Source organism: Exophiala mesophila, assembly GCF_000836275.1.
Source record: "Exophiala mesophila strain CBS 40295 unplaced genomic scaffold supercont1.2, whole genome shotgun sequence".
Taxonomy (NCBI): domain Eukaryota; kingdom Fungi; phylum Ascomycota; class Eurotiomycetes; order Chaetothyriales; family Herpotrichiellaceae; genus Exophiala; species Exophiala mesophila.
Genome location: NW_015622505.1, coordinates 125,787 through 151,008, shown reverse-complemented (window position 1 = coordinate 151,008; position 25,222 = coordinate 125,787). Strand labels below are relative to the sequence as shown.

Genomic DNA, 25,222 nt, shown 5'->3' with positions numbered 1-25,222 from the left:
AAAATCTGCTGCCATCACCACCACCACCACCACCACCACAAGCCTCTCTCCTCAGACATCACAATTGCTGATGCAGAACCATCATTTGTCATACCTACGGTAACCTACGACGCGAGATATGACACCTCCTTTCCCTTCATCACCGACCAAGTTCCATTGCCCTTTGTCGAGCCCGAGATTGACCACACCAACACCGAGGCAGATTGGGTCGCACATTCATCTCTAGTGCTGCCTGACCTCATCTCTGGTGCAACTGCGTGGAACATCAACTCCCTCGAGTCTGTCACAATTCTATCCTCCTTTGCCATCATCTCCTTGCCTCGCGCCCGTTCGCCCCCACTGCGTCGTCTCCTTTGCTGCCCCGGCCCAGTTCTTGTCTGGCCCTGCGCCGCTTCTCAAAGTCCTGTGCGACATTGCATGTGTTAGCAGATGGCCCGATTCCAGCCTAAGCTCGCCTGTCATCTGGAAACTGACCAGCGTCCAGCCCTATCGCCTGCGACCTTGAACATAACTCCTGTACCCCAGAAGGTGGACATGATTACCCGGCTAACGCTGAGTCCGCGCCTCCGGACCCTGTACTAACGGAGCACTTACAGAACAGCTTTTCTTCAGCCCATCCTCTAGGCTGACTTGGGGCACATAGCCGAGCACCTCTCTCGCCTTGCCGCCGCTGGCGTACCGCGTGGCACACGCGTCCATGACGGTCCCCCGACACAGGATGGTCGCTTGCCCGGAAACTCGCTTGACCACTTCGGAGATCAAGCCCAGTATCCACCCCAATCCTTCTGGAATGCAAATCTCCAGCCGTGGCGGGATGTGCCCAAACTCCTTCCAAACCGCCACACTAAACTCACGGAACGAGATGGGCTCATTGTTTTGGACGAAAAACACCTCTCCGGCCACCCGGCCATGTGTTACTTGACCTTCGCCCTTGCAATCATCCTCAATCCTTGGCTCACCACACACCAGCTTCTCAATCGCGAGGATGTGTGCATCGGCTACATTGCCCACGTACACCGTATCCCAGAGGTTGCTACCGTCTCCCAGTCGATACCTCGTTTGTCGCCGCCCGATGCACTCATGAATTGACGGAATGAGCTGGTTGTCTCCTTCGCCGAAGATCACTGCGGGCCTCAAGACACATGTCGACAGTGGCCTGCGCCCACCGTCTCCTTTGCCATCCATCTCGTCCATGTCCCCCATCGACCTTCCTCTCCTTCCGCCCCTCGTCTCCTTACCCAGATCTTGCCGACAACATCGTGATCCTTCTCGAGCCCCGCCGTTCGCGGTCAGGACAATTTTCTCTGCCTTGACTTTGCTCTCGCCATAAATCGACGACCGTTGAGAGACCGGCCACGTCTCATCAATATTAGCAAACTTGTGACCCAGGTCATCCGTGACCACTGTACAGCTACTTGTGTAGACCAACGCTCGACAACCGTGGTCCCGCGCTGCCTTGACGACATGCTTTGTTCCTTGGACGTTGACGTCGTGGACCTCGGCCTCTAGACGACGGTGGTACCTAAATGACAAGACCATAAGTATTCATGGTATTCATATGTAAGATTCACCCCAGAACTGTGCCAGATATGGTCCCTCTCCGCCCTGTCTTTGATGACGAGATAGAAAAACAAGAGTGAGGAGACCAAACTGTGACAACGTACCTTTCACTGAGAGCGGGAATCATCCCTGCAGCATGTACCACAATGTCAGGTTGTATCTTGTGAAAGGCGGAGTTTACCTGCTCTTCGTTCGTAATGTCGGCGCAGATGTAGGAGAAGGTGCAGTTTCTCACAAGGTATGACTTGTCGAGTATTTCATCATCGCTTGCCATGCCCTCATTCTTGTCGTCGAGCGCTCCTTGTGCTGAAAGACGAGCCACATCTCTCCCCAAACCCAATTTCGGCCTCACCATTTGCTTGTCAAGGATACAGATGTCCCATTCTGGATGCTGGTCGCAGCACGCGCGAACAATTGCACTGCCAACAAACCCAAGTCCACCCGTCACCAGCACCTTGAACCGCTGCATCTTCTCCTGGTGATGTCCATCTCCTTCTCGTTCCATCGGCCAGAGTCATTCTTGCCCTTCTTTCAAAAAACCAAGGTGTCCATAGGCATCAAAGCGATGTAGTCACGTACTCCGTAGGCCATGGCTGGTGATCGTCTGCCGACATGATGCATGCATGGATGACGTCGTTGTCCTTCGCTCCCGCCAAACCGAAAACGCAACATGGTAAACAAGAAGAAACCGAATCCTCCAACAAATCCATATCTACTAATCCTCGACTTGTTCAATAATTTCTCGTCCATTCGCGCCTGTATAGGGTACTTTGTTTCGCGCTTCTATACCCGCGCCTGTCATACCTACCAAGTTCTGGCATTCACATTGCAGAACAATGCTTTTCTGCAGCAATTGGCGAACTACAACGACGACCAGGAAAATCTTCGCCAGTGTTGGTATCATACATACTGAATGATTAATATTCAGGGGTAACCCATTCAAATTGCGAGAGCTAGGTGCTAGAAGAAGACCAATGTCGCTGCTGCCCCGTATCTCGCTTTTTAGCAGTCCACATTTCGGCCGCCATGGTGCAGTCCTGCGGCAATCCAAAGTCTGGACTTGACGCGTCATCATAATGGTACACTTCCCTGATCGCGCCCTAGATTGCAATCCAGATCGCTTTCATCTTGATACTCATGCGCTCCTCCCAACACCGCGCGCTTCTAGTCCTCGTCGTCATCATCTGCATATCGCGGTCCACCTGCTGCTGGAGTCGGCGCATCAAAAGCACCACTCGCATACGGTGTCGGCGCACTGGCGGCGGGAGTCGGCGCGTCAAAGCCTCCAAGTCGGTTGTACTTGAGGGGATCCTTGTTGGCCCCGTGAGCATAGTGCGGAGCCGGGGTTGGAGCATCTTGCATCCCACCAGGCGTCGGTGCCGAAAGGTATGGAGTATATGCATCGTCGTCAAACCGAGCACCTGGAGTAGGCGCCGAGACCGCAGGGGTTGGTGCATCGTATGGCCGTGCCGCTGGTGTTGCCGCGCTGCCGAGTCCGCTCCATGCAGGTGTCCGTGACGAAGATGTATTGTATGCTGGTGTACGAGAACCAGCACCAAAACCATCGCTGCCGCCAAATCCTTCACCGCCAGCCCCGTACGGCGTTTTCGACCCCGAATTCCACGCAGGTGTCCGACTCCCCGTGTTGGCGGAGAAGTTTCCTGCACCGCCGTAGGATGTCATACCTCCGCCACCGTATGAAGTCATGCCTCCTCCACCATACGAAGTCTGCGACCCTGATGGCGCTTTCCAGGCCGGTGTTCGTCCGGAATCCATACCACCTCCAGCACCACCACCGCCTCCCCATGCCGGCGTTCGTGATGATGAGCCCCACGCCGGAGTTCGTCCACCGTCCATGACGCCCATAGGAGTACGTCCGCCAAAGCCGGCATCGGGGACACGAGACCCTGGCGCACCTGGACCTGCACGCATGGCTGACGGACCACCACGCATTTTGATCCAGTCTTCATATCTGGTTTTGTTTTGAGAGTTGTTGCTGAGCGCATGTCAGTGTATTTGACTCAATTACGCAGGACTGGAAATATACTCACTCAATGATGGACAATTCGAACTTGTTGAGAGTGATGGTCTTGTTCTTCGTCTGAAGCTCAAGTCGGGCCTCACCGGCTGTCGTATCTTTGACGATAGCCCGGTGGCCTTTGTAGGTGCCTTTGTTAATGTGAACAAACTTGCCTTGAAGGGGGTCTCGTCCAGGACGCTGAGGAGGCGCCATTGCTTCCGGTCTGTTTCTCATCTGCAAAGCTGGATTCATTTTCGTCAAGTCGGTTGTCGGTGCCGTGATTCGACCACCTTTGGCTGCTGTGGTGATGACGTTATTGCACCGGTTCACCCACAGTCCAGCGTTCTCAATCCCAAGCTTATTGTGTGCAAAGACGTAGCCGCGGTGGATATGCAAGATTGTACCAGTCTTGCCCTCGCCGCCTGACTCTTTCACAACGTCACCCAATCGAATTTCCGATCCATTCTTGTCGGTTGCGACGGCATTCTTTCGCACCTCAACTTTGGAGATTTGGGACGGCATCCTCGTGCTGACGGAGCTGTTCTGGTCAAGGATTCTGACTGATTCACGGTCGGCTCTAACAACCACTCCAACAGTCGTGGGACTATGCCATGGTTAGCGTCAAGGTGGGCTGGGTGATCTCGTCATTACTCACTCCATCTGGACCAGTTCCTGCACATCAAACTTGCTCCCACCAGCACTTCCCCCGCCAGCATCTGTCGCCTCGCGGAGATCCTTGCTGAAGACGGTAATTTCCTCGTTGCTGGTGTTGGTGAGAACGGTGACCTTGTCATCTTTGATCCGGAGGACCATGCCGACTTCGTCGCGATACTTGCTTCCACCAATGATCTTAACATTGTCACCTTCAGCAAATCGCTTTCGTAGCCCTTTGACAGGGACCTCCACGACCTGACCGATGAGTTCTCCTTCGGAGACCATGATTGAAATGATGTTGCCGACAACTGCCTCAATTTTACCAACAATTCCTCTCTGTTCTCCCTCATAAACCTCGACCTCGTCGCCAGGTATGTAGCTACCCTCCGCGGTCGAATTGCGGAGACTGTGAGCTAAGGATTCGAGATCTAGATGTTCGGACCCATCTGCAGCGGTTCTGGTAAGCTTGGTGATTTCATCGAGTCTTGGATTGACATTCTCGGTGATCAGATGCTGTAGTTTAAAATCCTTGACCAGGAAACCATCCTCGTAGAGATCGCCCTTGTAGGTCCAAGATCGGCCCACGAGCCCTCGATTTTGTTGCAGGAATCGATCATGACGTTTCTTGGCCTCGTGCTCGTTGAACAGACGCTGGGGTGGACGATTGGCAATGTTGATTGCTGGCTGATTGAAAGCGTTGGGCCGCTTCCTCTTTGGGTCGGCATTGGGTCCTGCTTGGTCTTCATCCAAACCATAAGTCAGACGAGGGACAAGCCTGACTGTGACTTCGAGTCCGTTTGATTCGACATCTTCAATCATTCCCAAATCGCCGGTGTAGACGCCACGTTTGATCCGCACGTAACCACCGACTTCGAGCTCCTTTGTTTTGGTGACTCGCAGCAGGTCAGGCATTTCTTTGACAGGAACAAGGTTCATCTTGGAGCGTGGGTAGACGTCCGAGACTCCATTCAGGGCGTCGTCAACGTCAAGCTTCCGCCTCGCTTCAACAAAGATATAACCCGCCATCGGGCCATCGCCTCTTTCGAAAACGGAGCAGATGCGCATGGGATTCCGGCTCTTTGCGGACTCGATGAACTTTTTGTTAAGCTTAATGACAATCTCCTTTTCCTTTCCAGGCTTACACTTGACTCCCCAGATACTCGGGTCATTGACGTCGGGCATGAGCAGATTTTGAGGAACAAAGGAACTATTGCTGAGGGCAGTGGTTGTCCTCCGGCCATACCTCTCTCTGTAGGCGGCAGCTTGTTTCTCGGCGTCCATAGAGGCCTCAAGTTGTCGTTGGCGGTCAAGTTCTCGGTGCCTGCGATCATCTTGGTCGGCTTCGGGAGGGAGATCGTCGTCAGGATGGGTGTCTTGAATGAATTCGGGGCCAAGGTCTTCCTCGTCGGCTTCGAGTTCGTCATCGTCTTCGTCGACTTCGGCCTCTTCTTCAAAAAACTGATTCAAGCCTCGTCTCCTACGCTTTCGAGGTCGACTTGTGACTTCGTCCTCCTCGTCCTCCTCTTCGTCGTCGTCTTCATCATCCTCATCGTCTTGGCCATCGGGGGCTTCTTGGTCGTTGTCATCGTCTCCATCATCATGTCCATTGCGACCATTGATGTCATCTTTTGCGTCGTCGTCTTCGTCGTCTCCATCACGTTTAGCGTTTGTGTCGGAGTCTGAGGATCGTCGGTGGGCTGAAGTAGATCGACCATTGGAAGGACGGGGTTTGGACTCTTGAGGTTCTTCATCATCTGATCCACCACCAGCGCCAGGGTTGAATTCTGTGTCAGATTCGCCATCATCATCACCAAAGTTCTGCGTGAGCCAAGATGCAGTGGTGGCCATGATGGTTGGTGGACAAGAGGAGGGAGCTTGAGGTGTGCGGGGTTAATGCAGAGTTCAAGCAGGAAGATATCGAACGGAGTCAAGGTGAGATTTTAGACATTGAGCTTAGGTGAAGGCGATGAGAGGCGACATACAAAGTGCAAAAGGGAGGGTGTAAGTTGTGAGTCGATGAGGAATGTTTACGGACTTTAAGATGCGGTTGGAACTTTGGGGAGCCACTTTTTTGCCAAGCATCGCCTTGAAGGATGGAGTGCACGTGCCAGCCCAAGTCAGTCTGACTCGCAAGGACAAGAAAGGAGCCAAACTACTGCGACCGTCCATAATTCGATGAGCCAGATAGGTTAAAAGGTATTACTCTACAAGATCTGATGACACTCATCTCGCTGGATGAGTGATGGGGCACGCTCACGAATCGTGACTTCGTTTCTCTACTAGGTGACACCTAATCTTGGTGATTTCATCCAAAACTCATGTTTCTATACAATCGAACCTGGAAATCAGTGGTCATTTCCACGACCTCATATTTTCGTAGCTGCATCGTCGTCACCACGCAGTATTTACCGCGAGGTGGCTGCAAGATCATCACGTGTCATGTGACCTTGTTCCTCGCCCAGAGTCAGACTCGGATTCTGCATTCTGGCTTGTTGATCATAGTACTGTCCATTGGTCTGGTTGACTGAAGGTTTGTCGTCAGAATCCTCATCGATTCCGAAATATAGCTCATGAAGATTAGGGTCCTGGATCTGATTCTTCCCTGGACCGACATCGTCTCTTTGGAAGCTATGCCTGACTGGGGTGGCTTGTTCGGAAGGGGGTGTTTGGTGACTCCATCGGCCTTGAGAGACTCCTGGGCTGTCTGGTTTGCCATGCACAGAAATCGGGTAGATGGCATGCATCTCAGTCGGGGGCTGTGACTGGCTCCAGGTGGCCTCGATGTTTTTGAAGTTGGCGGCGGAGGGGCTTGTCTGTTCGGCCTGGGCATCATGGATCCTGCTCATTCGCCCTGTTCGTGCCATTTGCCGGCGCCGTTTTCGCGTGAAGATGTAACAGCACCAGCAAGTAGATCCGATAATGAGGATTCCACCCACAATGGGAAGCGCAATCGCAAGCGCCAGGGATCCGCCTCGAAGTCCACCGCTGGATGGTTTGTGCTCTGATGGCGGGGGAGGCCCAGCTATCAGGGTCTCGTTGAAGATGGCTCGACCGTCGGGGAAAAATGGTTTTCCCGGAGTGGGGGGCTGCACACACACAATGTGGAGGGCTTGCAGAACTAGATGGGTCAGCATTGGGGAGGAAGCGAGGAAAAGGGAGAATTGTATACAGTTGGCCAGAAATAGCTGCTGGGGAATCAGACTATAGCAAAAGGCGCAGCTATCGATGACTTTGCTGGGGAAAATGCCAGCTCGACAGAAGTCGTCCGTTGGTTCCAGATGGCTATCATCTTCTGTGATCTGGTAGCCGATAGAGTCGTTGAGAGGCTGACAGGATACTTGACATGGACTGCTGATGGAGATGTAGGGCCGCGGAATGGCAAACATGCACCCTGCGAGGGTATAGCGTAGGGCTACTGGAGATTCTTCTTAGCCAAACTCGTTATTCCAACAATGCTGGGCATTTTCCTACTCAATGCAAATTCGACGTCGGTCTCGTTCTTGCCAGTGTCGATGGCGGTACTGTTGAGTTGGCACGAGACGCATTCTCGGTAGAGGCGACCGGTCTCGCTTTCGCCATAATCAGCGTCGAGACAAACGACATTGTCTTGGAGATTGCCGGCTCTGGCACATGTGGACTGGCAAGGGGATCCAGGGACGGTCTGAAGAGCAGTGGCAGGGCGGACGAGTGTGGTCAGTAAACAGAGTACAAGGCACACGGCCGCGGTCGCCAGGCGGTCACGTTGCCGGTAAGCCATTGGGCGTCAACGATGAGGACTGCGACATAGGGACCCTGGCGGCGCAGCAAAGGAGACAACGAGGTCAAGGGAAAGATGAGATCTGAGCCGGGCTGACATGATTTAAAGCGGGCCAAAATGAAGGCAAGTGGCACAGAGGCCAGATGCAGGATTTTGGATCATCAACCCAGAAAACACATCGTTTCGATGCGGGTTGATTGATGGGTTGAGTGGCTTGCGTTATCCCGGGCGGCTACAGGATGTTTGTCTACCAGTAATCTGGGGTGGATGTGAAGAAGCCATGAGGAAATGATTGGACGATTGGTGTGATACGACCTTGGATCTCCACCTGAGTGGTTGATAGGAGAGGAGGAGAGGAGCGGAGGAGATGTTTGCTTGCATCCCTACCTCTTATTAGTGAGCACTAAAGAGACATGAGGAAAAGAGAGTAGAGGGCAGGAGGATAGAGCCTCAGAGGGTTATGGGGGGTAACAGGGGGCCCTGCGGGTCCTCGCGTTCATTGGGGCGACCATCTGCTGCTATCTACTGTGCTAACTACAGTACCTTACGGTTGAATAGGTACAATAATTGGGCAAGAAAACAACCCACTAGGCCAGGCCTTCTGCTTACCGGCGGACCTGGTAGGTCAGTCAGTGATCAGTACAAGCACCAGGGCGCTCGGGTAATCATCTTGCTGAACCTGGTCCCTCGTGCTGCTCAGGCGCCTCCCTCAATCTAAGGGTTGGTCATAACCAGCCACTGCCGACTACACCTGTTACTCCAGTGTCGAGCAATCAAAAAGAAATACCCGTCTTTATCTAAAAGGTCACCATGTACCTAGTACGTTCGTTCTCCTACCTAGACAGATTGCAAGTTGCTGCATACTGCAGTATGAGAAAGGTAATCTGGCAGTCATCATCAGTATCTTACAAGTAGGGTCTCTTGACCACGGACATCCCTAAATTCTGTGCGTCTGAGTCTCCCATGACGTGCAGCAACAATACCTGGTTTAAAATGTGATCCGTGTATCCAAAGGCGCCAATTTGAATACATCACACCATGTCCACACATACTGCCCATTTCATGTCAATTGTGATGGACTCATCAAGATCCATTATGTGTGATGACACCCATACAAAAAGTTGTCCCTTGAATTTCTGGCTTTTGTGTGCGAAAGCCAAAGGCGGGTCTCTCTAGTAGTGACGAGGAAGGCGCGAGGCATGGTGACTCGTGATCGCCGTCTGCCTTTCCTACATCCAACTGCAACAATGCCGCCGCGAAGGAATTGCAAATTCTTTTCCTTTCCAATTTGATCTCCTCCCTGGTATGTTGCTCGCGCTTTTGTCTTCTTCTCTGACCCATTTACTTGGCCAATCAAACCAATTGGTTACTTCTTCCGGTGCAAATCCTCGACCCTCTTCTCGAACGCAGACACCATGGTACTCGCCACCTTGCCTTCCACCTGGGCAAACATCTGATCGTACACTGGATTCCTAAATCGGACATGGACATCCAACTTGACAGCAGTCTGGTTTTCTGTGCTGGGATGTGAAGCTGCAATTTGCCATTTGGTGTTTAGCACTTCAAAAAGCCCATTGCTGCTCTCGTCACTGCTTCGAGCCTCCACCAAGCCTTGCTTAGGATCACACTTCACCACACTATCCCAGTCCTCTTCCAGTCCAAACTTGGCATATCCCACCTTGAGCCTCGCACGGGTAGGATATCCTGCAGCATCCCTTGATGTCACATGCGACGAGATCGTGAATGGGAGAAAAGATGGATACCCCGACACATCTGAGACAGCTTTGAAGACGGTGAGCGGTGGGTATGGCAGAGTTTTGGTGTGGCTGAGAGTTCGCAAGGGGCAAGGTCCCAAAGTTGAGCTCAGTAACGAGTCTAAAAATGCCCTCTTTTGCTGATATGGTGTTTGTCCAAGTCGCCCTGGGCTGATCGGCGAGACAATTAAGCTGGCTCGCACTGGTGATCTTAACAGCATTTCGTCCGAGTTATAACCTCCACAGGGGAATATGAACGAATGGACCGTTCACGGCGGAAATTCCCCTATTCCCTTGAGATGAGATGCAATGTCTCTAACACTGTATTGACATTGGGGTCATTTTTAGAAGTACTAGAAGTTACAAAGGTCAGGTTAGCAAGGGACCTAGAAGTTGGGTGGTTGACAAATTTCGGAGTCTTGTAGCGAGTCATGTTCGTTATGACCTGTTTCCATCATGACTCGAGCACTTACTTTCAACTCCTGTGTCGACATCTACTTCAGAGGAGCCTCATTTTCTGTCGTGTTTGACTTTATAAACGTCCCGCAATTGAGATCACCTCTCTGATCAACACAGAACCCTGATTGGCGTGTTGATTACGCTCTCTCCTAAGACCACGACATGACACCCTGACCGCTCTCCAGTGCGACAGCGCAGCACCATGGAACAACAAACCAAAAGTCCAGCGAATGCCGTTACCACCACCAAACAACCGCCTCCAGAGAATCCCGAGGCCATTCGACTGCGGACGAAAGTTGTCTTCTCCTTTTGGGCCGTGATTCTCCTGCTGGGTCTGCCAACATGGTGGAAGACAACTTCCATCTACCGTGCCGAACTTCCATTGCAAGATATGCTCGATTGGGCTGATGGCGTGGTATTTGGATCTTGCGAGACATTGACTACAGGTTTTAGGCTGACTATTCTATTTAGCATACCACTTCCAATTATCCTCTTCACATCTGGATCAGTGCGCCTGCCTTCAGCTGTCCTAATGCCCACCGTCTTGTTCAAGAAACTCAACGAAGCCTTGATGATCTCAACGAATACCCTATTCTCCACCAGCGACTTCATTTGGTCGACCTCTCAGCCAATATCACCAGCGATGAAACCCGGTGTGGCGATGACCCCAACTTCCTAGGTCTTGGAGAGCCTGCTCTCAAGATTCTCGTCGAACCGACCACCGAGTCCTTCTCCTTTGACCTCGATGCATCACCCAGCACAGCCTTGGCTCGTATCCCCATTAAACATCCCGCAGGCGGAGTGAAAGCTCTAGCGCAAGCATTACAAGATCTCTACCTTGATGAGCAGATTGCTGCAGCTCTACAAACTGTGTCTCTTAAGAACCACAATCACAATGCTGCTGCCTTTCTCAAATCTCAGCCCTACGACACAGTTGTCAAAGTTGAGAAGCAGCTCAGTCGCGCGTACAAGTCGTCGCCCGAGTTTAGCCTAACCTTTTCCCTGTTCACCGCAGGAGGTGCACCTTCAAGTTGGGAAATTCAAGCCTCGCTACGTCAGCATTTTGACCCTCTGCTTCAGGCCCTCTCCGAAACTGTGTCCTTTCAAGTTTCGTCTCAGGTCCAGCTGTACTCGGCCTATTCGCCATCCGTGCATTCCTTTTCCACCCAAAACACCACATATCTCAAGCAGCATGATCTGACGGCATTTGTCAATGCAGCGGAATGGCCCCTGGCGCCGTCGATAGGAAATGGGCCCACGATCAACTTTGTCTTGTACATCCCCTCTCCGGGTCAAATCCCTCTGCATATCGAAGGTGTGGATGGTACCTCTTGGCTGATCCCCCAATGGGGCGGCGTACAGATTTTCAACCCTGTGTTGACTGCCCATCCTGAGACTGGACGACTGGTCATGCCCGATCATTTGAGCAAGGATGTCCTTGACCAACCCTTTGCAACCTTTGCGACTCAATTGCTCTCTCTGCTTGGAATTTCACAGCCGGACGAGCCTCCTCGTGGGCTAGCTCTGCGTCATCGACTCGTCGCCTACAAACGACTTTCAGCTCTAAATCTTTACTTGCGAGCATCTTCCAATCTGGGCTCTTTATCGCGGCTCGCCCAGCATCTCGGCCAAATTCCCATCCCCAGGAATGTCGCACAGCTCGTCGACAGTGCCGTCCACAATCTATCCGAGTGTAGCAAGGCTTTTCTTGAGAGCCGATGGGCTAGAGCTTTGATGTCGGCCAAGTCTTCGTTCCTCGACAGCGACAAGGCTTTTTTCGACCGATCAATGGTTGGACAAGTCTATTTCCCGGATGAGCACAAAGTCGCAGTTTATTTGCCGCTTCTTGGTCCAATTGGCGGTCCGCTGATCGTAGGCTTGGTGCGGGAACTCAAGAGGTTGGCCTCGAGGAGAGGATGAATTTGAAATGACCAGGACAATCATTCGGTGGCGTTTGCGACTGAAGATCTGATGATGATTATCAGTCTATGACGATGGCAACACAAACTTGAATGACGGTGTTCAAGTTTCATTCTTGTCCGTTCGCCCGCTCTCGCAAAGCTGTCACCCGCCCAAAATACTTGTCAGTTCATCTAAGCAACTTCACAGGTGTTATTCTGGGGTGGCGTTATGATACGGCCATCACATTTCGACAGCTACTGTTTGGAGTCTGAGGGCGCCGTGCTTGACCGCGAGCTCGGCTGACCCGTCATGTGAATCATCATGGAATCATCATGCTGTTCACTAGTGTGTATCCTGCTGCTTTGGATGTAATGGACCACACACTGGGGCCAAGGCTAGCACAATACTGCGAAACTTGGTCAAGAAGGAGGTATTGTTCCGGATAATACCACTGTCGCATTTACTCTACTTTCAAACCTCCTTTACGAACAAGAGACCGTCCGCAGCGAGCAGTCAAGCTCAGGAGGCATGTATTGCTAGGCCAGATCAATGTGGTTCATCTTCAGCAGTGGGTTAGCTAGCTTGTTGGCGACTTCGCTTGGATGTAGCTGTGTTGCTAAGAAGCTTCTCATCCCATTTTCCACCCTGATTTGACGTCTAGTCACAGCAAAAGTCATCACATCACATATGTGGCCGAGGACCGCATTTGCCCAGCGGTGGACTGGTTGCCGCGACGAGGAGGCCAGGAAGAAGAATAAAAATGGAAGATTTTCGCTGAAATAGAATGCAACGAACTGCCAGACGTTGAAAGGAGAATTACCCTGACCTCATTAGCAAGCAGAACATATAGATGATACCTCGAGTGCCTAATTTTGGTTTGCGCAGAGCAGAGCCTAACTTAGTCGTAGTTCTGGCGTGTACTTTTTGCGCCTGCCTCAGGTCACTCGTACTTTGCCCGGGCAAGTAAGTAACCATGCCAGCACAAGCCTAGCTAGATAGAATCTTGAACTTGGCTGAGCTTTTTACAAGATTTGGAGAGTCTAGGCAGTGTCCATTTTTATTTTTGGAGACTGGACCAGTACCATGTGGAGGATGGTCTTGGAAGCCAGGAAATGGTAAAAAAAATGGTCAAATCTCAAATCCCAGTCTGCAGTCAAATCCCGTGATTGGACTGCTCGCACCTGCCTGGGTCTATTTCTTTGGGTCGCTCTTGCATCATCACGCTTATGCTGAATCCCCTCATCCTTTTTGTGTTCCTTCCCTCTGTGCATCTCTACCCACTCGTGTCACTGCTTCTTGCCTCTTGAACATCTCAAACCCTCTGCCGCGACTTCCCCTCGCCCTCCAACGTCATCGTCATCATCCACGCCCAAATTACTTACTCCGCTTTCCATTTCTTGCAAAACTGCTTGTCTTGCACCATGGTTTGTGCCTTGATTGAACTTGATCGTCGACCGCCAGATCGTTACCCATTGTGGCTGCGAGACTCACTACTTATGACACAACAATACACATCTTACCAGTTGGCCTTTGCCACGTTCCCTCACTCCTGTACCATTCTTCTTGATACTGTGACTTTTTTCCTGTGTGTTTACCACCGCCTGTCGTCGATCCGCCCTCCTCACCCTACCAAGCTGCCGTACTCTTTGTTCAATTTTCTGGTTCCTTGGCCCACTCCTTTTTCCTACACTCCAGGTGAGGCCGGACCAACACCTGTAGTAGCTTCTGCCGACAACCTCTGTCTTATCCACTCCTTCTTCTTCTTCTCGAGCAGACCATAACCATGGCATCTGAAGACGACTTTAATCCGGATTCTTCCCGTCGTAATTACCGCGCCCCATATACTGCTCATCATCCCATTCCCACAATCCAGAAGTACAAGGCCAATCGAAGTGAATTGGAGGGCCAACAGAAACAGGCAGAGGAAGCCCAGAAGGAAGATGGTGATGATCCAAATTACAAAAGAGCCTACCATGCGGCCAAGGGCATTCTAAAAGGCGAGGACCCGCCACAATCAGGTCATGATCCGTACAAGGCCGACAACAGAAATGTTGCAAAAGAACAAAATGGCCGGAACGGGACAGGTGGCTATGACCAGACCATACGTCAATCGCAGCAACTTCAGACGCAAGGTGGCGATACTCCTCACAAGTCTGCAGACCAAGGCTCTGAAGCCACTCATTCGGACAAGAGAAAGGGCAAAGACGAAAAGTCTGCAACGGAAAAGGCTGCAGGACATTCTGATCCTCGACAGAAGCGGAAGGACATGAAGCATAGATCTCGCAATGATGGCGGCCGAGAAGTCACGGATCCAGTCACCCATCTCCCCATTATCATTCGCGACTCGACTGTCAAAGACCTGAAATCCGCCCCTGAGAACGAGCCCAGCCCTGGCTCGCTCCCAAGAACAAGCACCGGTCCGTCCGGGGCATCCAAGTCTAACGACCAACTCGACAAGGAGAAATCTGAGTTACAGCGCAGTCATGATGGAATGCATAGGCTGTTTCCACCGCCCGACTTCGATGACCTAAAGGTTGAATTGACCAAGACGTACCAACAGGCCTTGACCATTGGCTTGGGAAGTGTGGTGCTTTTGGTGTCTGTGGCATTGGTCGCTGTGCAAGTCTTGGGTTTAGATTTTGGCGAGCAGAAAGGCAAAACCACATCGCTTCTACACTCCACAGTCCCCGCCGTCGCAATCTTGTCTTCATCCGTTGGAATTGGATTCGCCGTCGTCTTTGCTCTTCGGAGTTGGCTGGGAAAGAAGGTTGAAGAAGTCTGGAAAGACGAGGTATGGGATGCCGCAAGATCTGAAGAGATCGAAACCAATCGACAGGAAAACTTGGTACCCGAATCTGTCTCCTGGTTGAACAATCTTCTTGCGTCCGTGTGGCCCCTGATCAATCCGGACCTCTTCACCTCCATGTGCGATATGCTTGAAGATGTTATGCAGGCTTCTCTTCCCAGGGTCATTCGCATGGTCAGTGTAGACGACCTAGGCCAGGGAAGTGAGTCATTCCGAATACTGGGTATCAATTGGTTGCCCACTGGGGCCGCTAGCAGATCTGTCGATGCAGATGGGAAGCTGAGGGATGCTGGCGATGAAAGTGTTAATGATCGGACTGTCCAGGGTCAAGGGCAGGTCGATAACGACGATCATACCGACGAAGCCACTAGCGACGTCCCCAGGGAGACCTCCCGAGATAATCGCAAACAACAGCAACAAGACCAAGAGCGACAAGCCATTCGTGAGGGTATGGAAGCCGAACAGGGCGACTTTGTCAATCTAGAATTGGCATTTGCCTATCGTGCTCGCTCCTCAGGAAAGTCCATTCAAGCAAAGGCCAAAAATGCGCATTTGTATCTCAAGTTCTACTTGCCTGGTGGCATTGCCGTACCCATATGGGTCGAGTTGCGTGGCATTATTGGCACCATGCGACTGCGCTTACAACTCACACCTGATCCGCCATTTTTTAGTCTGTGCACATTGACGTTCATGGGACAACCACAGGCAGATCTGAGCTGCGTCCCTCTCTCACGGCATGCGCTGAATATCATGGACATACCCTTGATCAGCTCCTTTGTGCAGAGTAGCATTGATGCAGCCTTGGCTGAGTATGTCGCGCCGAAGAGTCTGACCCTCGACTTGAAGGACATGTTAATCGGAGACGACTTCAAAAAGGATTCAGTGGCCAGGGGTGTGGTTATGATCTACATCAAGTCTGCTCGCGGCTTCAAAGAAGGGGATGGTGGCATTGGTCCCTTGAGAGGAGCGAGTGATGCTTATGTGACGGTCAGTTGGGGCAAATTTGGCAAGCCAGTCTCCAGCACCAGAGTGATTATTGATGATCAAGAGCCAAGCTGGCATGAATGGAGTCACATTCTCGTCACCCCGGAAGAATTGAATGCAGATGAAAAGCTAAGACTCCAGCTGTGGGACTCGGACAAGTACACGGCCGATGACGACTTGGGAAGAGTGGAGGTTGACCTTCGTGAGCTGATGCACGGTCCCAAGACAAAGAACCGGATGAACGACCGCGAAGATCGATTTGTGGGAGAGGATCCCGACGAGAAGATGCCAGGATCTTTACAATGGAGCGTGGGGTACTTTGAAAAGACGAGGATCACCGACGCACAGCTCAAGTCACAGACAGAAGACCGCAACATAAAGACCATTCGAGATTTGAAGAAGCGGGTCAGCGACTCAGCGGAACATAAACTGCGAGAAGCGACCGCCCAAGATGAAGGTCGAGAACTTAGGCAACAAAAGCAAGAAGATTACAAGGATCTTGAAGATGCACTGATCATATCCGCTCCGCCGCCGGACGAGTATCGATCTGGTATCTTCAGCATCCAAATACATAACATCACCGGACTGGAGGTAGAACGTCTTCAAAAAAGGGACAAAGATCACAAGCAGGGAGACCGAGAAGATGAAGCAGAACAATCGAATGATCTGCCCAGCAGCTATGCTTCAATCATTCTGAACCATCAGAAGATCTACCGTACTCGGACCAAGCCCAAGAACGCCAAACCTTTTTTCAATGCCGGCACTGAACGTTTCATTGCGGATTGGAAGACTGCAGAAGTAATGATTTCGGTTCGCGATGATCGCGAACGTGAGGACGATGCTTTGCTTGGGATGATCTACCTCCCTTTACGCCGGGTCTTCGAAACACGAAGCCAAGTCATGGAGAGCTATCCGCTTGTTGGGGGCATCGGCTATGGTAGGGCAAGAGTCAGCATGGTCTGGAGAAGCGTGGATCTTCAACTTCCCAAGGAATTGATTGGCTGGAACTATGGTACCCTCGAGGTTTTGTGTCCTGTCCAAGGGAAAAGCCTTGATCATGGAAATAGCGGCGAGGAGAGCTTCACGCGCAATCGTATCAAGATATGGACGAACCTGATGCGAGCGAAGATGCAACCGGGAACCAACGACCATCAAGACGATATGGTGCGATGGCGGCCAAAGCATGATCGCAAGTCGGTCTTTCTTGCCGTACGTAAACGATACGCGACTCCTCTCGTTGTGGAATTCCGAAAATCAACGGTTGGACCCGATTCAACCACAGCCTTTGGTGTATTTTGGTTGAAGGACATTCCTGACGAGGAGGAAACCACTGTCACGGTAAAGGTATGGCGGGGAGGCAAGAAGAACTTCCACCGGGCAACCACAAGCTATGGATACGATGGAATTGATGAAGGAGAGCAAGCGTTGGGTGAGATTGAATTAAGGTTGAAATTTTGGCGAGGTTTGAGCGGATATCACAAAAGCTATGCCAACAAAGGCAAGAACGGGGACGTGAGGAATGTGATGGAAGTGTTAGACACGGCCAACGACGAGGGAATGGTTGATGACAGCAGCAGCGATGATTCGGAAGTGGATTCTGACTCTGACTCTGACTCTGACTCGGAAGCCGATGGCAACTCTCACTCACCAAACGATCCCAATTCGAGCCCAAAGCCTTCACGGACTGACCCGAAATCACATCACAAGAAGCTTCGGCATCACACCAATGACTCGTCTTCGGACTCGGACTCGGATACTGCAACAGGCACGAAAAGCAATCCTACCAAAGTAGCCAAAACGCCCGTGTCTAAGACCAAAGACGCCATTTTCGCTCTCGTCGACACGGACGGGCGTAATCCTTCCGAAGACGGAGAACGAGGAGTTCGAGGTCAAATTAAGGATTATAAAGACCATCACAGACAGCTGCACCGAAAGCATCGGGGAATTATGCAGTGGCAGGGAGCGAGGACTTTGGACTGGATGAGAGGCAAGGTGAAGCGAGGCACACATGGTGTGAAGGATATATTTGAACACGATGACGACAACAAGGCTGGTGGTCTTGAGACGGAATTTTGAGATGGCTTTTGAAAGTATATATAATCAACAGTATTTAATAGGCTTCCACCTCGTAGAGGGTGGATGTTGATACCGGGCGAGAATTTGTAAAACTTGTAAACCAAGACTATGCATGCTCACACAACACGCTATGATTATTGATATTGGGCGTCCTCGCCCTCGATATGTTGGGTGGTCTATGGACGATGAACTACCTGACCTGTACTGGGCGTGAATTTGTGATTATCTTATTCGTGCTTATTTCCGCATGGAGAAGTGGCAGCCTCGTCAAGAAGTTCTGACCAATCCGAAGCCATGTCCGCCGCCCTAGAGCATATCGGGTAATTGACAGCCTTGCAACACCGTTTTAGGTTCCAAGGTACCATTTCATCATTTGTAACCCGCGCCACCATCAACCTCAGACGTTGGCATCACCTCACTCGCAAGACTGTACTCGTTGATACCGTTGAATACAATCCTGTCATCTTATCGACCTTGATTCTGGGACACTGTGTCCGGCAATACTCTTTCATCTCCCCACAGGACGCCTCTTCCCCGCCCCTTGCTCCAGTCGAAACCATGTCCAAAACAGTACAGATTCAATCGACCACCCAATTTTCTAACCTCCTCTCCTCCTCCTCCATTGTCGTCGCCGACTTTTATGCCGACTGGTGTGGACCATGCAAGCAGATTGCCCCCATCTACGAGCAACTCTCGGCTCAACTCTCCAAGCCAAACAAAATCACCTTCGTCAAGATTGACGTGGACCGACAACAAGACCTCGCTCGGTCGTATAACATCCGGGCCATGCCCACGTTCATCGTCTTCAAAAACGCGCGACAAGCCGAGTTTATCGAAGGTGCCGATCCTAAGAAGTTGTCCGCCGTGGTCAAGGATCTTGCCAATGAGGCGAATCGGCTGAACAGCGAAGACGCCGACGGCGCAGGCCAGAGTGGTTCAAGTGGCGGCACCTGGCTTGGTGCAGAGTTGCCTCGGGGCTATGTCGATGTCACGAACCAAGTCGATTTCCTGGGCTTGGAACTTTTGAATTGGGACTCGGACCATGGTTCTGCGCGGGGTCTGATTAGTGGTGATAAACCTAAAGGTTGGTAGTTCACAAGGTCCCCAGCTTGCAAATTGACGAGGAGTCCTTGGTACGAGAAACTGACATGAACGGCTACAGGTCATGATGATCCGAAAGATTGGGTGGAAAGTGACACGGACGAGCAACTCATGCTTTACATTCCCTTCCAATCCACATTGAAGATCCAGTCAATACACCTCACGTCGCTAGCTCAAAACCCTGACGATGAGGAGAAACCCAGCAGACCCAAGCATGTCAAAATCTACACCAACCGACCTCATATCCTTGGATTCGATGAAGCAGAAGATGCACAGGCCGTCCAGGAAATTACCCTGTCGGAAAAAGATTGGGATCCCAAGACCAATACGGCAAAATTGGACCTGCGAATCGTCAAGTTCCAAAATGTTTCGAGCCTGGTGCTGTTCATTGTGGAGAGTGAAGGAGACAACGAAAAGGTGCGGATCGATCGGATTAGAGTGATTGGCGAGTCTGGCGAGAAGAGAGATGGTAAAATTGAGAAGATTGCTTCAGACGATTGAGGGCGACTAAGTGCAACGACACCAAAACTGGTTCATGCATCGTCCTCTAACCTGTCTGGCTCCGGCTGAAATGAGAATACGAGCAGATGATCAATCGGCCATGCTTCCGGCCTTGCATTTCATATAGATATGGATAGACGAATGAAACAGAAACAAATATTTGAGGGTCCTAGTCCACCCTCTTCCTCTTCGTCTTCCTTTCGCAAGAATCAGCCGCCCTCATAAAGGCAAAGAGCCCCCATAATACAAGATGTCCGACCCCACGCACAAACGGGCGCAGGAATGTCCCCTCACCCAAAGGCAAAGGGACACGTACATCCGACGAGCCCAAAGTAGAAGGATGAAGAACCACTAAGAGCCAAGGAGAATTTCTTCTCCTCTTATCGCCGACGAGATCAGATGCAATTAGTTTATAATTCTTCTGTGCTGCCACTGACACTTGGACACGGCGTGGGTGTATGAATCACCGGCCAAGCAACACTGGGGGTTTGATTTGATTGTGGCAGCGCCGCACGAAGAGAGAAAAGGGAAGAAAAGAAAGGCGCAGAAAAAGATTTGGTGGTTGATAAAGATGGAGGCAGACTTGTAATAGCGCTAGTCTCTTTATGGATTAGCACATACATATTTCTTGGCATCATTTTTGCGCCTCCATCATCTCATGATGGGACTTTTCTCTTCCTTTTGACAACCAAAATAAAATCTCATGGGCTGATGATGAACCTATAAGAATAAAACATGATAGGAAGAGAATGAGCTGGTTCGGTCCATTCAGCGGCCGATCTTTGCATGATCTCATTGACTCTGTTTCTGAAGCCACAACTACAAACCCGATGTGTCTGTTGATTGAGAAGTAATATTGGTTGTTGGGACGTACCATGCCTCAAGAGACCATTTTTTCCCGTCTCTTATCCTTTCGGTCATTTGTGGTCAAGAATATAAGAGATCTATTCTGGGTGATGCTGCCGGACCTGGTTCTCCGCGCTCTTCGTTGGTACGGTACACCTACAAAAGTCGATTATCTAAGACCGCAAACACTCAGAGAGACATTCCAAAATAGGTGGAATAATTTAGAGTAAGTTCCTCATCGACCTTTAACATCTATCGAGTGATATAGTTGTTGAGACCGCCGCACCGATACGTGCAGCAATGGTCCGTCAAGGCTCTCCTGCCCTCTACGACTGCCTGAAACAACCCAACCCAACCCCAAAGCTTTGTCTGTCGGTGCTGCTGTGGTGGCAGTCAAATGCTGGTGTTGTGTGCCAGCTCTATAAAAGTGGCTACAATCAATCTGTGTCAGTTGATGCACAACAGTGCATCGTGGAAAATTGAACCGCCGGACTCGACCAGCATGAAGCTCCATCTGCTAGGTGCAACAGGGTGTTCCAGCGCGGTGATTGGCAAAAGTTCATGGGCCGCGCACAATTACGTCTGCCCTCGACACACCCTCTTGTCGGATTTTCGCGTGCCGCAAGCCGTCTGTGCCTTTTACGCATGGGCCACCTGGGCTGAGGTCGATTAATGTCAGGTCAGATCTACTCCATATGACGACAAGGTCAGTACACATAGACCACGGTCGAGGAACCGGCGTGGACCCCATCCGAGGCCCTTCCAGCCCAGGTGCGCATTCTCGCCATCTACATGATGCGTTGGAGCTCGCACGGCTCAGAGTCGTCTGAAAGCCGATATAAGAATCAAGTCATAAGCGACGGAAATGCCAGACTTTCGATCTCGTATAACATTGTAGCTGCGCACCATGAGATCAAGCAATAAGATGGAAGTGAAGAACGAAGTCACCACTGAAGTAGCGACAGTTGCGGATGGGCTCACAGAATCCCACGTCTGGATGAAGCTGAGTCTGGTGCAAATACATGCCGTGTGCCATCCGAAGCCCGCGAATGTGTCACCTAAGCCTAGAAGCACAGATTCGATACTGGGACGATGATGCAGCATGGACTGGTCAGGTCACGCCAGACGCGTCAAGTCTGATTGCAGGAGCGATCAACAGGCACGCCAAAGCCTGTAGATAATGGAATGATGCGTTGACAGGAGCGAGTGGTACGTAGTGAATGAAAACTCTAGACGTGACATGTCGACAACGTCCACCAGATAAGATATGAGTTGAAGTATTCAAAACGCTCGCCTAGTCTTGCCATTATGTCATGATCTTGCTTGCACCACGATGAACAACTGGGGAGCTGAGAGTGGACCTGACCGCGGTGTGAAGCGGGTGGGAGTGCTAGAGAAATGTCGAACGCATTGCCTGGAGATGTGCCGTGCTTCCTCAAGGCCTGCCACCCACTGATGATACTTATTTGGGGGAGTCACGGCGATGATTCAATTGCAATTTGTGCAAGTCGTCGACGATCAGCCGTGCTTAGAATGGTTAGCGTTATTGGGCGAGTCCATCCGTTGACAAACTCCGTATACTCTTCTTCAGTACCCCGAAGGAGCCATGCTTTCCCATGTGATTCGAGGTTATGACGCCACTGATGACCAAGAGTTCGTCACAGAATGGTGGACAGTTCTTTGGCAACCTTTGACGAAAGCATATGTATAGGACAGGGGCAATCATCTTTCGGGAGCAGCAGGGATCCCATGTGCAAACGCGTCCATGATAGTGAGAAGCTCCAAGTGGCTTGCATGCTTGCAACCAAAACCCAAAGATGGGCATAATGTCAAATTGCGATGCCTTTCCCTAACGAGCAAAGTTCAAGTCCCCTTTGGCCGAGAATGGGTCCTGCGTGCATACAAATTTGAGGGTCCTAAACCGATTGGGAAACGGGCGACTTCGATCTCGAGTCCACATGCTTCTCGATCTACTGGTCGCCAATAATAACGAACTTGTATACCTCGCTTTCTACTGGAGGATATGCCATGCAATTCTACCTGCACCTCCCTCACACTCTCTGGTTTAGAGGCGTGGGAGACTTGCATCGGGAACTACCCTCAAAGGGGCTACACGGTTGCTTTTGTCTCGTTGCTGAAATTTAGCACGAGATGAGAGGGCATTGTGAGGATGCTGAGCAGGAAGTGGTTTAAATAGACACAAGTTTGCGGGCGATGTCATGCAGAGACATTCTGGCAAGATACCACAAGCTGGGACCTCCCGGTGGCTTTTTGAAAGAAACATCATGGGAGCATCGGGGACAGCCAAGAGGAGGAATGAGGGAAGATTATCCCAACCCATTTCTTCAATACTGTACGGCGATCTCTGAAAAACTCAACAGCTTCGATTATGGGGTAGTATTGTAACTCGATAGTGGGAGAGCATTCAGACCAGAATGACGCTAAAAAGGTTGCTCGTTTGCGTCGGAGCAACTCGTGTTAAAACGTGGACCTTTACAGCTTGTTATGATGGATTGTCTATTCATCCTTCTTCAGCCACTGTCTTTTAACCATCCCTACGATAAGGGATGTACTCACGCTCTGTACAAGTAGGGTAAGCCAGAGGCGTGGACTGGCTTAGAGCACGACCGCACGATTCACAGAGGTTATGCAAGCCCCGTGGATCTGGGCAAAGTCAACTTTTCACAGCAACCAGCAATCGACAGGCTTCGGCAGGACGGGTGGCAAGATGAGCCCTGCCACAGAACATTCCTACAGAACAATGTACAGTATCAGTCGTGGTGGGTGCAACGCTTCTGGGCCAACGTGTCGACCTTGAATATGTGCCACCCAAATACATATGTATGGAGGGCCATGGGCAGCAGGGACTAGGTACAGTAGTGGCTATCTCAATCATGCCAGGGCGTTCGAAGATGGTGGCAAGAGTAGCACCAAGTACGGAGTATGTGTAATCGTATACCATGGTGGCATGCCGAGCATGCTCAAAGACTTTGCCTACAATCCAGAGTTATTCGTAGTGGCAACGCTACCAACCATGCCAACCTCCTTCCACTGGATCCCTGACGGTTACTTTCGTCTCTCGATAAGAAGATAACCAAAGTGGAGTCTCAATTTCCCCGGAAGCGCTACGTCGTCCCTCCGCACCTCTTTGCCTTGCTGGTTCGTCCGTGAACCAGAGACTGGAGGATGCTTCTGTAGTCGACCAATCAACTAAGAACCGTCGTCACTGAGTGATTGAGGAGCAATCCTGGCTTTCGCTCGTGCGAGAACACTGCCTCTACCGAAGCCAGGCTAGGGTCTTTTGCCTGGGCGTCTCCAAATTTGGGTTCTTGGTGCGACACTAACTACTGCAGAACGACTCGAGGAACACAGGCTAAGATAATGGAAGGTCTACCTCTTATCTCTAGGATTCCATGCAAAAAAGAAATCAAACCAGCCATGAAAAAAAAGAACTCCATTGCAGATGCAACAACGACAATGCTACAGCACCAAAGACACCCACATGTAGCTAACAGCGATCCTGATCCCACACGGAGTGATAGTCGCAGTAATCGCCACATCGCCTCAAACCTGAAACGTGAGTTGCAGGTCTTGGGGTTCTCTGTTCCCCAAAAATTCCACGAGCGACGGTGGTGGGTGGGAAAGTCCCCCAAGAATTGACTTTGTACCTGCGTCAGTCCCAGCATGAGTGTAAACCCTAAAAGGATGGGATCGTCCAGAAAATATCATGACCATACCTTGCCATCTGCCCAGGTGTACCTGCAGTAAACTAGTCTTGGGAGGGGGCTAGCGCTAAGGTATTTGTGCCTCTGTACTCAAACGATGGTGCCAGGGTGCCAGGGTTCGATGCGTACTCAAGACAGTCTCTTCTTCCCCGGGTCGATGAGCATTGATGTTGCCACCTACTGGGTTAGGTGCTAGCCAGCTCGAGGTAGACCTTTAAGGTTCTCGAATCAAATCCAACCTTCTGGAAACGATCTAGTCCCATCTGGTTCTAGCCTGGAGCCAGGACCGACGGGAGGGTATGGAAGATGGGACGGAACCACAGCTGGGGCCGCCCGGCTCACGCAGGGATACAGGGCCCATCCAGGGGGGCACGTCCCATGAAGTGGATCGCCGGGAAGCGGCGCTGACCCAGCCCACGAGTAGTGTCGTCGGCCACCTGTCGTGCCTGTGTACTATGCATGGGTGCTCTGGATGGCAATTCTTGGGCAAATGCCTAACAATCTTGGTCTCATCGACCATTCAAACGGCCCAAGAGTCGATGTGGACTATCCTCAATCAACAGCCTAAAATCCACGCCATCATCCGCTTTCGGACAACATAATGCTGCTTTTTCTTGATTTTCAAGGCAGCCTACTCGACTCTAGCGTCCAGGCACCAACTTCAAATGGGAAGGACCGGTGCCGATGTCGACATCCTTTTTGTAGCAATCATAATAGGGTGCATGATTGGTGTCGCTTGAGACTGTGTTGGGGCCAGAACGACAAGCTAGAAGGTCTCGGTGGACATGGGCCAGGCGGAAACAGACGGTAGTTGGAACTGTGCGAGTTCGTAAACTGTCGGTGGTCGCCATCGAACCCTGCACTAGACAGACGACATTTTGAGGCGGCACTCGCAGACAGATGCCAGCTCGCCCATGGCACTCGATAATGACACGATTTGCACAGTCCTTGGCAGCGGATGGCGTGGAGACGATGAACCGTGACCCTGTCTCTGAACGCGCATGGCAGCCACTTGACAAGCCGCGCTGGACGGTTGGAGCAATGACAATGCTTGAGAGCCAGGCGGGTGGACTGTCA

General features: G+C 51.3%; 6 protein-coding genes across 6 annotated transcripts; 3 read left to right on the top strand and 3 right to left on the bottom strand.

The window, feature by feature from the left end:
- Nucleotides 1–2,458: 2,458 nt before the first annotated feature.
- On the bottom strand, nt 2,459–6,245 carry PV10_01985 (uncharacterized protein). The gene is made up of 3 exons (XM_016366252.1): nt 4,236–6,245; nt 3,612–4,184; nt 2,459–3,556 (listed from the first exon to the last, which is right to left on the bottom strand). Exons 1-3 carry the CDS (start codon nt 6,080–6,082, stop codon nt 2,725–2,727), a joined length of 3,252 nt encoding a protein of 1,083 aa, XP_016225770.1. The 5' UTR covers nt 6,083–6,245; the 3' UTR covers nt 2,459–2,724.
- A 340-nt stretch (nt 6,246–6,585) lies between these two features.
- On the bottom strand, nt 6,586–8,237 carry PV10_01984 (uncharacterized protein). Its single transcript, XM_016366251.1, has 3 exons — nt 7,706–8,237; nt 7,404–7,649; nt 6,586–7,352 (listed from the first exon to the last, which is right to left on the bottom strand). The coding sequence occupies exons 1-3, from the start codon at nt 7,989–7,991 to the stop codon at nt 6,640–6,642; spliced, it is 1,245 nt and encodes a 414-aa protein (XP_016225769.1). The 5' UTR covers nt 7,992–8,237; the 3' UTR covers nt 6,586–6,639.
- Nucleotides 8,238–9,357: 1,120 nt separating this feature from the next.
- PV10_01983 (uncharacterized protein) lies at nt 9,358–10,054 on the bottom strand (the record flags this gene model as incomplete). Its single annotated transcript, XM_016366250.1, has 1 exon — nt 9,358–10,054. Exon 1 carries the CDS (start codon nt 9,964–9,966, stop codon nt 9,358–9,360), a length of 609 nt encoding a protein of 202 aa, XP_016225768.1. The 5' UTR covers nt 9,967–10,054.
- A 225-nt stretch (nt 10,055–10,279) lies between these two features.
- On the top strand, nt 10,280–12,973 carry PV10_01982 (uncharacterized protein). The gene is made up of 2 exons (XM_016366249.1): nt 10,280–10,619; nt 10,676–12,973. Exons 1-2 carry the CDS (start codon nt 10,407–10,409, stop codon nt 12,122–12,124), a joined length of 1,662 nt encoding a protein of 553 aa, XP_016225767.1. The 5' UTR covers nt 10,280–10,406; the 3' UTR covers nt 12,125–12,973.
- Nucleotides 12,974–13,730: 757 nt separating this feature from the next.
- On the top strand, nt 13,731–18,013 carry PV10_01981 (uncharacterized protein). The gene has a single exon (XM_016366248.1). The coding sequence runs from the start codon at nt 13,890–13,892 to the stop codon at nt 17,970–17,972; it is 4,083 nt and encodes a 1,360-aa protein (XP_016225766.1). The 5' UTR covers nt 13,731–13,889; the 3' UTR covers nt 17,973–18,013.
- A 349-nt stretch (nt 18,014–18,362) lies between these two features.
- On the top strand, nt 18,363–19,766 carry PV10_01980 (thioredoxin). Its single transcript, XM_016366247.1, has 2 exons — nt 18,363–19,056; nt 19,135–19,766. The coding sequence occupies exons 1-2, from the start codon at nt 18,531–18,533 to the stop codon at nt 19,572–19,574; spliced, it is 966 nt and encodes a 321-aa protein (XP_016225765.1). The 5' UTR covers nt 18,363–18,530; the 3' UTR covers nt 19,575–19,766.
- The last annotated feature ends 5,456 nt before the right edge of the window (nt 19,767–25,222 follow it).

What these genes read in the sequence shown, in the direction of transcription:
- PV10_01985 (XM_016366252.1), bottom strand. Translation starts at nt 6,082, where the DNA reads ATGGCCACCACTGCATCTTGGCTCACGCAGAACTTTGGTGATGATGAT. An exon ending in CAGGAACTGGTCCAGATGGA is followed by an intron (nt 4,185 to 4,235) that starts GTGAGTAATGAC and finishes ACCATGGCATAG; the next exon opens with TCCCACGACTGTTGGAGTGG. An exon ending in TTCGAATTGTCCATCATTGA is followed by an intron (nt 3,557 to 3,611) that starts GTGAGTATATTT and finishes ACATGCGCTCAG; the next exon opens with CAACAACTCTCAAAACAAAA.
- PV10_01984 (XM_016366251.1), bottom strand. Translation starts at nt 7,991, where the DNA reads ATGGCTTACCGGCAACGTGACCGCCTGGCGACCGCGGCCGTGTGCCTT. An exon ending in CGACGTCGAATTTGCATTGA is followed by an intron (nt 7,650 to 7,705) that starts GTAGGAAAATGC and finishes AAGAATCTCCAG; the next exon opens with TAGCCCTACGCTATACCCTC. An exon ending in GCAGCTATTTCTGGCCAACT is followed by an intron (nt 7,353 to 7,403) that starts GTATACAATTCT and finishes TGACCCATCTAG; the next exon opens with TTCTGCAAGCCCTCCACATT.
- PV10_01982 (XM_016366249.1), top strand. Translation starts at nt 10,407, where the DNA reads ATGGAACAACAAACCAAAAGTCCAGCGAATGCCGTTACCACCACCAAA. An exon ending in TCGATTGGGCTGATGGCGTG is followed by an intron (nt 10,620 to 10,675) that starts GTATTTGGATCT and finishes TATTCTATTTAG; the next exon opens with CATACCACTTCCAATTATCC.
- PV10_01981 (XM_016366248.1), top strand. Translation starts at nt 13,890, where the DNA reads ATGGCATCTGAAGACGACTTTAATCCGGATTCTTCCCGTCGTAATTAC.
- PV10_01980 (XM_016366247.1), top strand. Translation starts at nt 18,531, where the DNA reads ATGTCCAAAACAGTACAGATTCAATCGACCACCCAATTTTCTAACCTC. An exon ending in TAGTGGTGATAAACCTAAAG is followed by an intron (nt 19,057 to 19,134) that starts GTTGGTAGTTCA and finishes GAACGGCTACAG; the next exon opens with GTCATGATGATCCGAAAGAT.